This window comes from Bos javanicus, chromosome 26 (assembly GCF_032452875.1).
Source record: "Bos javanicus breed banteng chromosome 26, ARS-OSU_banteng_1.0, whole genome shotgun sequence".
Lineage (NCBI taxonomy): Eukaryota > Metazoa > Chordata > Mammalia > Artiodactyla > Bovidae > Bos > Bos javanicus.
This window is the reverse complement of record NC_083893.1, coordinates 42886053-42899432: the sequence shown is the minus strand read 5'-3', so window position 1 is coordinate 42899432 and position 13380 is coordinate 42886053. Positions and strand designations below refer to the sequence as shown.

The 13380-nt window shown below is 47.4% G+C and overlaps 1 protein-coding gene across 3 annotated transcripts in view; it reads left to right on the top strand.

Annotated features, from left to right (window-relative positions):
- CPXM2 (carboxypeptidase X, M14 family member 2) overlaps positions 1-13380 on the top strand; it is a 136619-nt gene that overhangs the window by 91475 nt on the left and 31764 nt on the right. For all 3 annotated transcript variants that reach the window (XM_061403800.1, XM_061403799.1, XM_061403801.1), the window contains 3 exons: positions 1971-2055; positions 3038-3188; positions 11466-11554. In XM_061403800.1, the coding sequence (XP_061259784.1) occupies positions 1971-2055; positions 3038-3188; positions 11466-11554 (325 nt within the window). The remainder of the gene's footprint in view (positions 1-1970; positions 2056-3037; positions 3189-11465; positions 11555-13380) is intronic.

The window sequence follows — 13380 nt, the reverse complement described above, 5'->3', positions numbered from 1 at the left end:
CTGAACCACATACGCAATTAATCACCCTCCGAACACACGTGTTGAATTAATCACCCTCCGAACGCAAGTGTTGAATTGGTTCGTGTTTATTTTTTCTTTTCATTAAGTTTGAGAAATCGTTTTTTGGTTTTCAACCTTTGTTTTTTTTTCTCTCCCTCCTTTTCTTTGGAGAACTTGTTTGAATTTTTCTTTCCATACCTCTCTGTTTGTTCATGTGCTTCTTTTGAGCATGCTCCGTTGTGTCTGACTCTTTGCAACCCCATGGACTGTAGGCCACCAGCCTCCTCTGTCCATAGGATTTCCCAGGCAAGAATACCGGAGTGGGTTGCCATTTCCTTCTCCAGGAGACCTTCCTGACCCAGGGATTGAGCACGTATTTCTTGTGTTTCCTGCATTGGCAGGCGGATTCTTGACTGCTGTGCCACCTGGGAAGCCCAGCTTCTTTTGAGAGGCTTCCTGAATTCATCATCTCCACTGTGCAGGATACACCCCTCACTTCTGCTGCCTGCCTGGCGGGATCGCCATGGGGCGTGATCAGCAGAAAAACAGATGGCCAAGGAACTAAGGATGCAAGCCATTGGAAAATGATTTGAATGTGGGAAACAGGTTGCTATTTGGGGTGAAGATAATTTCCCAGTGCAAAGGATCTGAGCACTTGCTGAAGTGCCTTTCAGAAGGTTTGCTTATTGGGCCCTTATTGGGCCCACACAGACATGGGCCCAAGTCCTTAACCTCCCTAGGAGGAGCGTGTTGCTTGATAAATCCTGGCTTCCAGCAGGTACTCACACAAAGCTGGTGGGCAGGTGAAAGAAGAAGGGAGAAGGTTCAGCTGAAGATTGGTTCCCAAGCTCGTATAAAAGCACCTAAGAATAATAACTTTTGGGTTTCCCTGGTAGCTCAGATGGTAAAGATCTGCCTGCAGTGCAGGAACAGGGTTAGATCCCTGAGTCAGGAAGATCCCCTGGAGAAAAGAATGGCAACCCACTCCAGTATTCTTGCCTGGAGAATCCCATGGACAGAGGAGCCTGACAAGGGGAACCTTCTTGCGATCTATCTGGATCCTGAGTCCAAGGAGATTTCACAGTCAGAAAACAAGGATTCCAAATGCTTCAGCTGGTGGAATGTTCTAAGAGATTAGTCCTTTGGTGCTTTTAGTTCCAATATTTTAAAAATTTAAAAAGGAAGATGCTCGGGAAGACTTTCCTCCATTGCTTTAATAAATGATGCTATAAAAAACTGAGGCAAAGGGGGAAAAAGTCTTTTTTTTTTTTTTTGCCTAGCCTACCACATTGACCTCCACACTGGGAAGTCATATTTTGGCTCTTTTTCCCTCAGTAATTTCTGTGCAGTAGGATGTGGTGACAGGGATCTGGCCTGGGGCCTGGATATCTCTGGATTATTGCTGGAGGTGGGGTCAGGGACTTGTCTGCCCGGCTCTGACAGCCAAGGAGAAACCTACTATCTCTCAGAGACTCAGGCTGCTGTGTTTGTGGCTGGTGGGATCTCATTTGTTACATTCCCAAATCAGTTTTCCAAACGAAGTTTGTAGACTGACTTTTCCACTTTTACTGAGATTACTTTTCCATGTGGAACTCTGCTACTACGTGTGATGTCAGTGTTCCATATAAACAAACAAGCAAGTATCTGTCAATCTTTATGTGCGTGACAGACTTTTAATGTTTATTGGGGGCCAGGCGTTGTCCTAAGTGTTTAAAGGGTATGAAAGCATTTACTGCTTACATTAATATTTTAAGCTTGGTGCTTTTATGATTCCCATTTCATGGGTGAATAAACTGTAGCACAGATGTGTCACTTAACTAGCCAAGGCCACAGGGAGGGTGAGAGTTGGGCCAGGCTGTGACCCCACGCTGTCCACCTCTGGGACCCCCTTTGCCTATTGCTGAACCTCTGTGTGGAAGAAGGAAACTTTCTTAAGCGCGTAGTCCCAATGATGTTTTATTTTTCCTTAGGAGTGACTGGGTGACCTCCTATAAGGTCATGGTGAGCAATGACAGCCATACATGGGTCACTGTTAAGAATGGATCTGGAGACATGGTGAGTCCCCTCTAACCATGCCCTGGGGATCTGGCTGTCAGGGTTCTCCAGAGAGAGGCGGTGGACACCCAGCCAGCATTTGCACCTGGATGTTGGCTGATTCTGTGCCAACTCAAACCAACCATCCAGAGTGATGGATGCTGACCCCCCTTTCCATGTCCTGATGCTCAGAACCACGGGGTCCACATTCAGGGCTCGTGTAAAAGTCAGAGTTGCTGCGATGTGGTATCTTCCGCAGGTCACAGGTCAGCCCTGGAAGACCAGTGGGATGTGGGCTATGTTGGTGCCCACACGGCTCTTCAGTTAAAATAGTTCCTGAACTTACTTTACTTACCTGGCCTTTCAGCTCCATGCCTCCCTCCAAGCTAGCCAGTTCTGACCCTGTTGCCCTCTTCCTCGGGTTCTCAAGTGCGAGTTCCTATCACGGTGCAGTGCCTCCCACAGCCTGCCTGCAGCCTCTGTTTTGGCCTTCGTTCCCATTCTCAACCCCACCCCCGACTTGTACCCACTCCTCTGTGTTCCAGTAAAAGTGAGGTGGCTGCTCTTCCGCTGAATCCAATGTCTGAGCTCCTCCAGCCATCACTTCCTTTTCTCTAGCATCCCTCCCGTTCCTGCATCTCGAGTTTTCCTTCAAGGCCAGTTCAAATGGCATCTAATCCCCAAAGCTTCACCTGGTCCTTTCCTTCTTCAGAAATCCCAAAGCTCTGTGGCTGTCTCTCTGCCATGACACCAATAGATTTCACCTACGATGTCTAAGTTTAACCGTCCTCCTCCTCCCAGCTCCGCCCCCGTTAGATGGGTGCTTCCTGAGGGCAGGGTCCAGGCCTGATCCATTTCTCCTCCCCATCCCCCCCACCAAATGCCGACCTCACATTTAGATGTGCCTTAATGAAATCTTGCGGACTGAGTGAATTACTGACTCTTTCATGACTTGATAATCAAGCTCTAAAAGAGTCTCCTTTTCCCCCTTGTGCATAAATAGATATTTGAAGGAAACAGTGAAAAGGAGATCCCTGTACTGAACGAGCTGCCCGTCCCCATGGTGGCACGCTACATCCGCATAAACCCCCAGTCCTGGTTCGATAATGGGAGCATCTGCATGAGGATGGAGATCCTTGGCTGCCCGTTGCCAGGTGGGTCTGCCCTTCTGTGCTTCCTGCAGGGAGGGAACGCCGGTGGAAGACAGGTGCTTAGCCAGCAAGGTGAATAAAAATAAGCCACACAGTCTTTTTCTCATCTAAGAAAATTACCACATCTATTGCAGAATATTTAGAAAACACAGGTAAACAAAAAGAAAACAAAAATCTCCTAGAACAACACTCAGAAACACTCTGAGCATTTGGGGTATTAAGGTAACATGCCAGCTGTGGTTTTGCCCACTGGGACTTTAAGATGATGCTTATTTCAAGATTGAAAATTCACCCAGCGCTGCTGCTCAGAAGCAGGCAAAAAATTACATAAAATGTTTTTGGTAACGTGTTTAGTTGCCCTTGAGTGCTCTTGCCACACTGGTTACAGGATGTGGCGGAACTTAGTTTCAAACTTGACCGTGTACATAGTCTCGCTCTGCTTACATAGTGAAGCCTCTTTCTGTTTAAGTAGCTCCACTTGGTTGCCTGAATCTTTGGGTGCTTGTTCCTTTGGCTTGTGTTCCCCTTGCCCTGTTTTCACATGATGGAGTTGGGTGTAACCCCAGGATGGAAGGAAATAAAGGGCTTGAATTAACATGCGCTTTTTGCATGTGGAGCTTTGCTGGTGTCTGCTCTGGACAAGCTAATCCGGTCTGGCTTGCAGCTCTGTCGGCTTTTCAGAACCTAGGGATTTGTGTCTGTATGGAGCCTTTTGTGGGCTTCCCTGGTGTCTCAGATGTTAAGAATCTGCCTGCGATGCAGGAAACCCAGGTTCAATCCCTGGGTCAGGAAGATCCCCTGAAGAAGGGCATGGCAACTCACTCCAGTATCCTTGCCTGGAAAATCCCACGAACAGAGGAGCCTGGTGGGCTAGAGTCCTTAAGAGTCAGACACAACTGAGCTGCTGACACTGCTACTGGAGCCTTTTGTGGCGGCTTCTTCATCCTCACCAGACATCTCCAGGGCAGGAAGCTGGCCTCCAGAACACTCCTAAGGCCCTTCACCAGAGCCTCTAGGAATTTCCGCCTCCTGTCCACCCACAGTCAGGCCACGGCAAGCAAGGAGCACAGCTTTGGGTTACTCTCCTGTGCTTCCTCCTCCAGGGAAGTCTCAGCGTTCCTGTCTTATCTGAAACTCAGGCCTTACTATCTCTGGATCCCCTGCCAGGAGGAGGGGCACCACCAGCTCTGATGCTCTCAGGTGCTTCTGTATCCATCATGCTACTTCTATAGCCATCCCAGCCCCCACCGTGAACTTACACTTACTGAGTTTTCAGAGTGTATTTCATATCATTTATTGCTTTTCCCTCAGCCCTCATGATCTTGCTTCGCCAAGTATGAATTTATTCAAAACAAACTCTATTGGTGAGAAAGACAAGTCTGCTCACCTGCTATCTACTTACCTTCCCACCAGACAGATTCTTGGCTCCTTACTTGTGCTTACTAGATTACAAACTTTTTTCATGTCACTAACACTATTGGAGACCATCTATCTTGTGGGTGTTTTTATCCACATATCTCAGGTTTTCAAACTGCCTCTGATAGTTGGAAATTCAGTTGTTTGATTGGAAAATTGGAAATACAGTCGGAAAATCAGTTTGATTCTTAAGAATTTCACAGTGGACGTCTTCGTTTCTGTGTCATTGTGCATGTCCAAAATTATTGGGTGAATTATGGGATTATTGCTTAAATTAGATGATGGTACAAAAGACCCTGATGCTGGTAAAGATTGAAGGCAGGAGGAGAAGGGGACGATAGAGGTTGAGATGGTTGGATGGCATCACCAATTCAATGGACATGAGTTTGAGCAAACTCCAGGAGATGGTGAAGGACAGGGAAGCCTGGCGTGCTGCAGTCCATGGGGTCGCAGAGTCAGACACAACTGAGCAATTGAACAACAGCAAGAGGTGGGATTGCTGGTGGGAAAGCAGTGTGTGTGTTCAAGGTGGGTCCAGAGAAAATGTGAAGGCCTCCCAGTGTGGGACCCGGGCCCCCTTCTGTGGCTCATTCATCCTGGGGTGGCGATCACAGGGCCTGCCTGCTGCCGCCGGGGTCCTGCTGGGCTTTGCTGAGCTCACTGCGTCTGCAGACACAGACCCAGGCAGGGGACCGTGAGGCCGGCTTTGTGCCCGGTTGCTCAGCATGGCCTCTCTCTGCTTGCTTTAAAGGGCAGGGTCACGGTTTCTCTCTGAGGGCAGGAATTCATCTGTTGTCGGTTGAGGGCAAAGGGCAGCCTGTGAGAGTCTCATGAAATAAATATTTTCCTGTGAAGTTATTCTTGGTGTGTGTGTTTGAAGACAGGTCCTGGGGGCAATTTAAACACAAAGACAGAGTTACAGTGTGAAATCTGGATGGGTTTCAAGTATGGCCTTGGAATGGTTCTATTTTCCAACCCCAAATATTTAGGGCCGTTTTTCTTCTAGAAGTTGCTTAGCAGTCTGCCCGGAGGGGAGCTGGCCTTTGTACATGCCACTGGTGGTGGTCACATCTGAGGTCCTGGGGTGGCTCAGGGGTCCCCACGGCCACGTGGGTAGGTAAGTCTTGTTCAGTTGCCTTTCTGTCAACATGGTTCCTTTGTGCAAGTTAATGAGGCCAGAGGCAGAGGTGACCCGACCAAGTCAGTCACTCAGCCCAGCATGACTTTGTGCTGGTAATGCAACCGCCCAGCGTCTGTTCTTCCCGAAACTCTTGTTTATGAAAAATTCATTTACCTTTGCTTCTGCTTCTCTTTGTTCTGTACTCAGTCTCCCTGCGAACCCTCAGGTTGGGGCAGAGGAAGGGGAAGATGCTTTTTAAGTCTTCATGAATAATGTTTCTAGAAATTTTGAACTAGAACATGAATTACCCTATACATGGCCAACTCATTAGCAAAGACCCTGATGCTGGGAAGGATTAAAGGCAGGAAGAGAAGGGGACGACAGAGGGCGAGATGGTTGGATGGCATCACTGATTCAATGGACGTGAGTTTGAGCAAACTCCGGGAGATGGTGAAGGACAGGGAAGCCTGACACGCTGCATGCTGACATGCAAAGAGTCGGACATGGCTGAGTGACTGAACCACAGCGACAACAAAAAAGCTCCAAACTAACAGAAAAGGAGGAGGGTTGTTTAATGGTTGTAGTTTCAGTTTTGTAAGATGAAAGTATTCTAGAGATCTGTTTCTACAACAGTGTGAATTTATGTAATGCTACTTAACTATACTCTTGAGCATGGTTAATCAGAAGGTTTCCTGGACTTGGGCGAGCAGCCTGGTGGAGATGCCGTGAGGTGGGTTATACGAGATGGGGCAGAAGATAAGCACGGATGACGGCTCAGTGCAGGTGCTGCAAGGTCAGGTTACAGGAGATGGGGCGGAAGATACACGAACGTCAGGCTGCCCCCTTCTTGGAGCCACGTGGAGCTGTGGGTTTGATGTTTTCACTCACAGTAATGACTTGGGATCAAAACAAGCTCTGCCAGGGGTCCACGTCTCCCCTTGTTCCTCTTGGAGCGACCTTGTCACAAGAACAGTCACATGGGGTTGGACAAGCGCAGCTTCTCCTCATTAGGGAGCCGAGCACCTTGCAGAAGGGGTTTGGTGCTATTTGTGCTGCTGCCAGGTCATCTCTGCTCAGGCTCTCTGTTGAGGCGTCAGGGCTTAGGGTGATCATAAGGCCGTGAGTGACAGTGAAAGTGTTAGTCACTCAGTCGCGTCTGACTCTGTGTGACCCCATGGATTGTAGCCCGCCAGCTCCTCTGTCCATGGGATTCTCCAGGCGAGGATACTGGAGTGGGTTGCCATGCCTTCCTCCAGGGGGTCTTCCCTACCCAGGCACTGAACCCAGGTCTCCTGCCTTGTAGACAGGGAAGCCATAGGTAGTGGGCATTTCCTTGGGTGAGGGGCTGGCCTCGTGGCAGGGAAGGAAAAGGGCTGCAGTGGCTGCATTCCTCGTGTCCTGTTCGTCCTCAGAGAGCACTTTGAGGTCAGCCGTTGTTTTCCTTTTTAAATGAGGTGAAACTGATGTAACATGGAGTTAAGCATTTTAAAGCATACAGTTCAGTGCTGCTTAGTGTATTCACAAGACGGTGTGATCGCTGGCTCTCTCTGGTTTTCAGAACTTTGTCATGGACCCCAAAACACCCTGGACTCACTGAGTAATCACTTTCGAATCCCCTTCCTCCATCTCTGGGTAACCTCTAATCTGCAGTGTCTGTGGAGTCACCTGTTCTGGATAAAGTGCATCATGAGCTCAGGGACTGCAGATAGCAGTGAGCCCCTGGCCCAGTAAAGGTAGCCTTTCCTCTCCCAGTTGAGAACTCCCTCCCATCAAGCAAGATCCCAGCCCCCAGAGCAGCAAACAGCTGAGCGGAATGGTCCGAGAGCTGGGGTGTTCCCTTGGATGGCCACTAATGGGGTTTCTTCTGCGACTCTGACCGTCCTGTGGAGTGAGCTGGTGCTGGATTTGGGAGAAGAGCGTGTGTCCACATCAGTGAGGAGCCAGGGATGTTCAGGGTGTGCAGTCATTTCCAGAGCTGCCATAACTCAGTACCAGGAAGTGGGTGGCTTTGGATAACAGAGTTATCATCTCAGTTCTGGAGGCGAGAAGTCCAAGATCAAGGCGTAGCAGGGCAGTTTCTTTGAGAGGCCGAGCGGCGGCGTCTGTTCTTGCCTCTCCCATGGGCTGCTGTGGTTTGCTGTCTGATTCTGATGCTCCTCAGCTTGTGGGCACCTCGCCCCCGTTGCCGCCTACATCATTACATGGTCTCCCCGAATGCTTCTCTCTGCGCTCACCTTTCCGCTTTGGATAGACGCAGTCCTAATGGAATGGGGCCCACCCTAAGCACCTTATTTATACCCAATGAGCTCTGTGAAACCCCTCTCTTCAAATAAGGTCACGTTCTAAGGTCCTGGGGGTCAGGACTCCAACATATCTCTTTGGGGTGGGGACATCACTCAACCCAAAACGGGCTGAATAAGTAGACTTGTTGGGATGGAGCAGGATTTTGAGTCGTTGAGTAAGAGAAGTGAAGGGGGGAGGAGGTTGTAGACTCCACGATCCCCATCTGGAGTGAGTTTATTCCCATAAGTAAGGTGTTCCAGAAGGAATAAGCTGGTTTTCAGTACATCTGATGCATGAAGCCAGCCTCATGAAAGGAAGCAGGAGGCTGATTCTCCAAGGCACCATCTGTGAGAATAAGGTCTTGCAGACTGAATCAGGACTTCTGTTTCAAATGTCGGAAGTCCTACTCAAATTCGCTGAAGTGAGGAGGGGGAGAAAAGGAAAATTTTAGTTCACAGGAATAAAAGTTCCAGAGGTAGATGTGACTCTGGCTTCAAGCAAGAAAGGGTCGACAATCTCGGGGTCTTCTTGGTGCAGTCAGGGCTCCCCTCCTCACCAGCTTGCAGGTGGGGAGCTTGGCCACTAACACCCCGAGCTCATCCACCATGTGAGATGACTCCGGCAGGAGGCCCTCCTCCTATGGCTCTGGAGAGAAAATCATCTTATGAGCCCAGCTTGTATCCTGGGATCATCTCTGAGCCAGTGGCTGTGGCCAGAACATGTGTATTTTCACGGGCTGGACCTAGGTCACATGCCCATCCCCGTGAGTGTTGGGCGAGGCTGTTCCATCAGAAGCATCTGGGATAGATTCTGCACAGGAGATAGGGATTCTTTTATCCACAGAAGGAAAAAGAGGACAGTGGGTTTGGCTGAATAACAGGGTGTGCCTGCAGACTCGGCCCCAGGGTGGGGCAGCTGAGTTTGGTTCTCACTTACCTACAGTGTTGAGGTCCTAAGAGGGTCTCCATAAAACTTAATCCAATCAGAATAAGTGGACAAGTAAAGAAATATTTGTACAAAAGGTGGAAGGTGGAAAGTTGTGAAAAATGCTCACCTGGGGTTCCAAGACAATTCTGCAACTTGGACCCATATCCTCAGACAAATTGGTTAGTCTCAGGGAAGGAAGTTACCAAACATGAAGATATTTCATATGTACAGTTCTGGGCTTTTCTTCAGTCCTTTTTAAGAACCTTGAAGGCATAACTTGTGTTTGAAGACAAAAGGGGCATTTCAAAAAGAGCTTTAGAAAGAGGTTCTGGGGACTTGGAGGGTGGTGAATAGCTCTTAGGAATCAGCTTGTGGGTACATTCAGGGTCAAGTCGTGTGAAAAATGCACTTTACCTTGACTTTGAAACCGACAAGTTTGGAAATGGAAGGGCAGGTGGCTTGCCAGAGAATGCAGGCAGCCGGCCCTCCCCAAAGGAGAAAGCTTGGAACAGAACTGGGGGCCTTTGCTAAACCTGAGATGCTTTTGCTTCTTTTCTGAACAGAATACCAGCTTGCCGCCCACCTCCCCCATCCTCATCCCCTGCATACATTATTTGCTTCTAATAGTGTTACTGGAAACCCTTTTGTGATCATTAAAAGCCATCTTTTTGGCCTTCGGGTCTGTGTGTGGTTTTCAACCTGCTGCCAGCCTTTAAGGGAACCCCTGGTTCCACGTGCCAGTCACACCCCGTGGCTGTGGGATGCAGACAGGTAGCCGGCGCAGGTGGTCTCAGTGTGTCATATTGTTGGCAGTGTCCTCAGTACTTTAACACGGTGCTTCTCAAACTTCTGGATTTTTTAAAATCGTGCATTCTGATTCAGTAGGCGTAGGCTGGATCTTGTAAGCAGCTGGTGTTGCTGGTCTTGGCCTTGTTTGGTGGCACAAATTGGGACTCTCTGCTCCTGGCCCCACTGGGAGCAAGTGATCCTCCTTCCATCACCTGCCACGGCCACCACCTGCAAATTGTCCTTGGAGCCACTTGGATCAGACACCTGCTATGGTTCTAGCTTTGCTCACGTGGTTCCTGAGTTCGTAGGTTGACCTGTCTGTCTACATTGCAAGGAGACCTAAGCTGTTGAGGATTCCTGGCTGCATGGAGATGGAGGTGGAGGTCGTGAGCCTGGCTGAGGCTCTGTAGATCTCGCAACTTTTTGTCAGGTCAGGAAGGAGTCCTTAGAGCCCACGGATTGGTCCTTTCCCCCTTATCCTTCTTCTAGCTCTTCCTGCTCCCTCTTCCCTCCTTTCTTCTGAGTGTTCTTTGTTTTTTGGAATTACATAAGCAGTATCAGCTTATAAGTTTGGAATTATATAAGCAGTATCAGCTTATAAGAATGAAAGAAAGAAGTCAGTTTATACAGAAGAGAATCAAGTCAAGAATAGACGTCTCCTCCCCCGTCCCCAGAGGTCACCACTGTTAATGCATCCTGATCATGCCTGTTCGGGTGCTTTGGCTTCAGCAACAGAAGCACAGCCCCCACTGGCTTAGCAGTTCGGGAAATTCTTTATCTCACTTGACTGAAAGTCCCAGAGGAAGTTGATGGGGATCTAGGGTTGGTTCACTAGGTAACTATTGAGGTTCTCTTCTCACTCTCTCCTCTGTGCCAGTAAAGGTCTTCCCTTCAGTCCAGACTAGTAAGAGTGGCCAGGGGTGCTGTGCTCTGATTGGCTTAGACCAGTCATGTTGTACCCCTGCAGCTGAGGGCATGAAGTCAGTTTCCTAGAAGTGGAGAAGCGGGGATTCCCAACAACACAGGGCTCCTGTTAGGAAGGACGGAAGCGGACTGCATGTTGGGTGAGCAACTGGTAGTGTCCACCACACTTCCAAAAATTTCTATGCAGTTGTGATGTTCATTCATGAATTCATTCATTCATTCACTATCCCTTCCTTCATTTAGTGTGACAGTTTGCCAGACACTAACAATTTTATATTATTAATATATTATATATAGTACATATATTATAATAAATTGTTAATAGCAACTTATTAACATTGTTAATAAAATAACAATGGCATCACCAACTCAATGGACAGGAATTTGAGCAAGCTCTGGGAGATGATGAAGGACAGGGAAGCCTGGCGTGCTGCAGTCCGTGGGGTCACAGTGAGTCACACGTGACTGAGCGACTGAACAACAAATACTAACAATGAATCAGTGAGGGAGGCACCACTGTTCCCCTGTTTATGGGTGAAAACACTAAGGAAAAACTGCTCTAGTGACTTATCCAAGGTCACGCAGCTCATGAGTACAAGAGCAGAGATTGGAGCCCAGGCATTCTGGCTCCAGGTCTGTGCTTTCCCCACTAGGTTGGTTCTGACTCATAAAATGCTTCTTGAAATTTGGCTCTTTAACCTCTGTGCGAATGCTAGAAGCTGAAGGTTGGGCTATGTCCCCACGTGAATCAGGCCCCTAACAGAGCCACTATAAGTAAAGGAGTGATGTGGATGAATTCAAAACCATATTTCTGTCCCTAGATCCGAATAACTATTACCACCGACGGAATGAAATGACCACCACCGACGACCTGGATTTTAAGCACCACAACCACAAGGAGATGCGTCAGGTAAGACTCAGGTTTGTCAGAGGGAAATCTGTCTCGTGCCCAGGAGCATTTAGGTGTTTGTGTTTCTGTGGTTTGTTGAGGCCACACTTAATCTTGTGGTTTCAAGGTTAAGAATGCCTTTTGGGGTTGGGGGGCCCAGAGGAAGCCTCTCTTTCCAGCAGGGGGTTGAAGCAGAATTCGAACCCAAACTTTCTGATTTAGTACTGTAGCTCTTCCTCCCACACTGTTGGTGGGAAGTTGGTGCAGCCACTCAAGAAAACGGTATGAAGTTTCCTTCAAAAACTAAAAATAGAGCTATACCGTATGACCCAGCAATCCCATACCTGGGTATGTATTCAGAGAAAACGAAAATTTTAATTTGAAAAGATTCATGTGTCCCAGTGTTCATAGCCATGTGTTCATCAAGAGATGACTGGCTTTAAAAGATGTGGCATATATATATACACACACACAATGGAATATTAGCCATAAAAAAAGAATGAGCATTGCCATTTGCAGCAACATGGATGAATTAAGAAAAAATTATCCTTACTGAAGTTAAGTCAGGCAGAGAAAGGCAAATGTTACGTATGACACCACTTATATATGGAATCTAAAAAATAACACAAATGATTTTATATGCAAAATAGACTCACAGACATAGAGAACAAACTGTGGTTACTAAGGGAGAAAGGGAGGGTTGGAAGGATGCATTAGGAGTGTGGAATTAGCAGATCCAAATTACTGTATGTAAAACAGATAAGCAACGGGATTTACTGGATAGCACAGGGAGTTACAGTCAGTATCTTGTAATGATCTATAGTGGAAAATAACATATATATTATATATATATATATGTATGTATGTATAAGTGAATCACTTTGTTGTACTCCTAAAACTAACATGATATTGTAAGTCAAGTATACTTTAATTAAAAAGATACTGTAGTTCTGAAGAATCACTGTGGGCTTGAGAGGTAACACTGGTTCAAGGACATTAGTCATGTGCAGAGCGGAAGAAGAAAAAGAATCTAGAACAACACTAGTGATCAGGAAGCTCTCACACAGCACCTCCATCTATTTCCCTCCATTAGGAATTTACGTGTGTTAACCTGGTCAGTCTCTATAACCGCCCTGGGAGTGCAAGATTATTGTTGTCCTTATCTTACTGATGGGGAAATGGAGTCACTGAGGGAATATATAACACCCCCTTGTTATTCTGATTCTCTGATTCTCAGTATTAGAATCACTGGAAGAAATCTGAAAAAATACCTATACTTGAAACCTGCCTCAGGCCAATTGAAGTAGAATCCTTAGGAAAAGGGACTGGGTGCTCGCTTCGGCAGCACATATACTAAAATTGGAACGAAAAGGGACTGGGGATCTAAAGTTTTAATGAAAGCTCTGCTTGCGATTCTAATATACAGGGAGGTTTCAGAACAGCTGGTTGATACCTCTATGGCTGTTAGTGCTTTAGTAATGTTAGGAAGAAAAGACATTACAGATGAAATTGTCCTCAAACATAGATACAGAAACCAGGTACTCCAGAAGTAAGTCAGAAAGAGGAAAGCAAATATCATACACTATATGATAAATATATGTGGAATCTAGAAAAGCTGTACTGATAAACCTATTTGCAGGGCAGGAATAGAGACTCAATAGAGAACAGACTTACAGACACAGTGGAGAAGAAGAGGGTGGGACGAACTGAGAGAGTAGCATTGAAACATACACATTGCCATGTTGGAAATAGACAGGTGGTGGGAAGCTGCTGTACAGTACAGGGAGCCCAGGCTGGTGCTCCGTGACAGCCTGGAGGGATGGGATGTTGTGGGAGGTGGGAGGGAG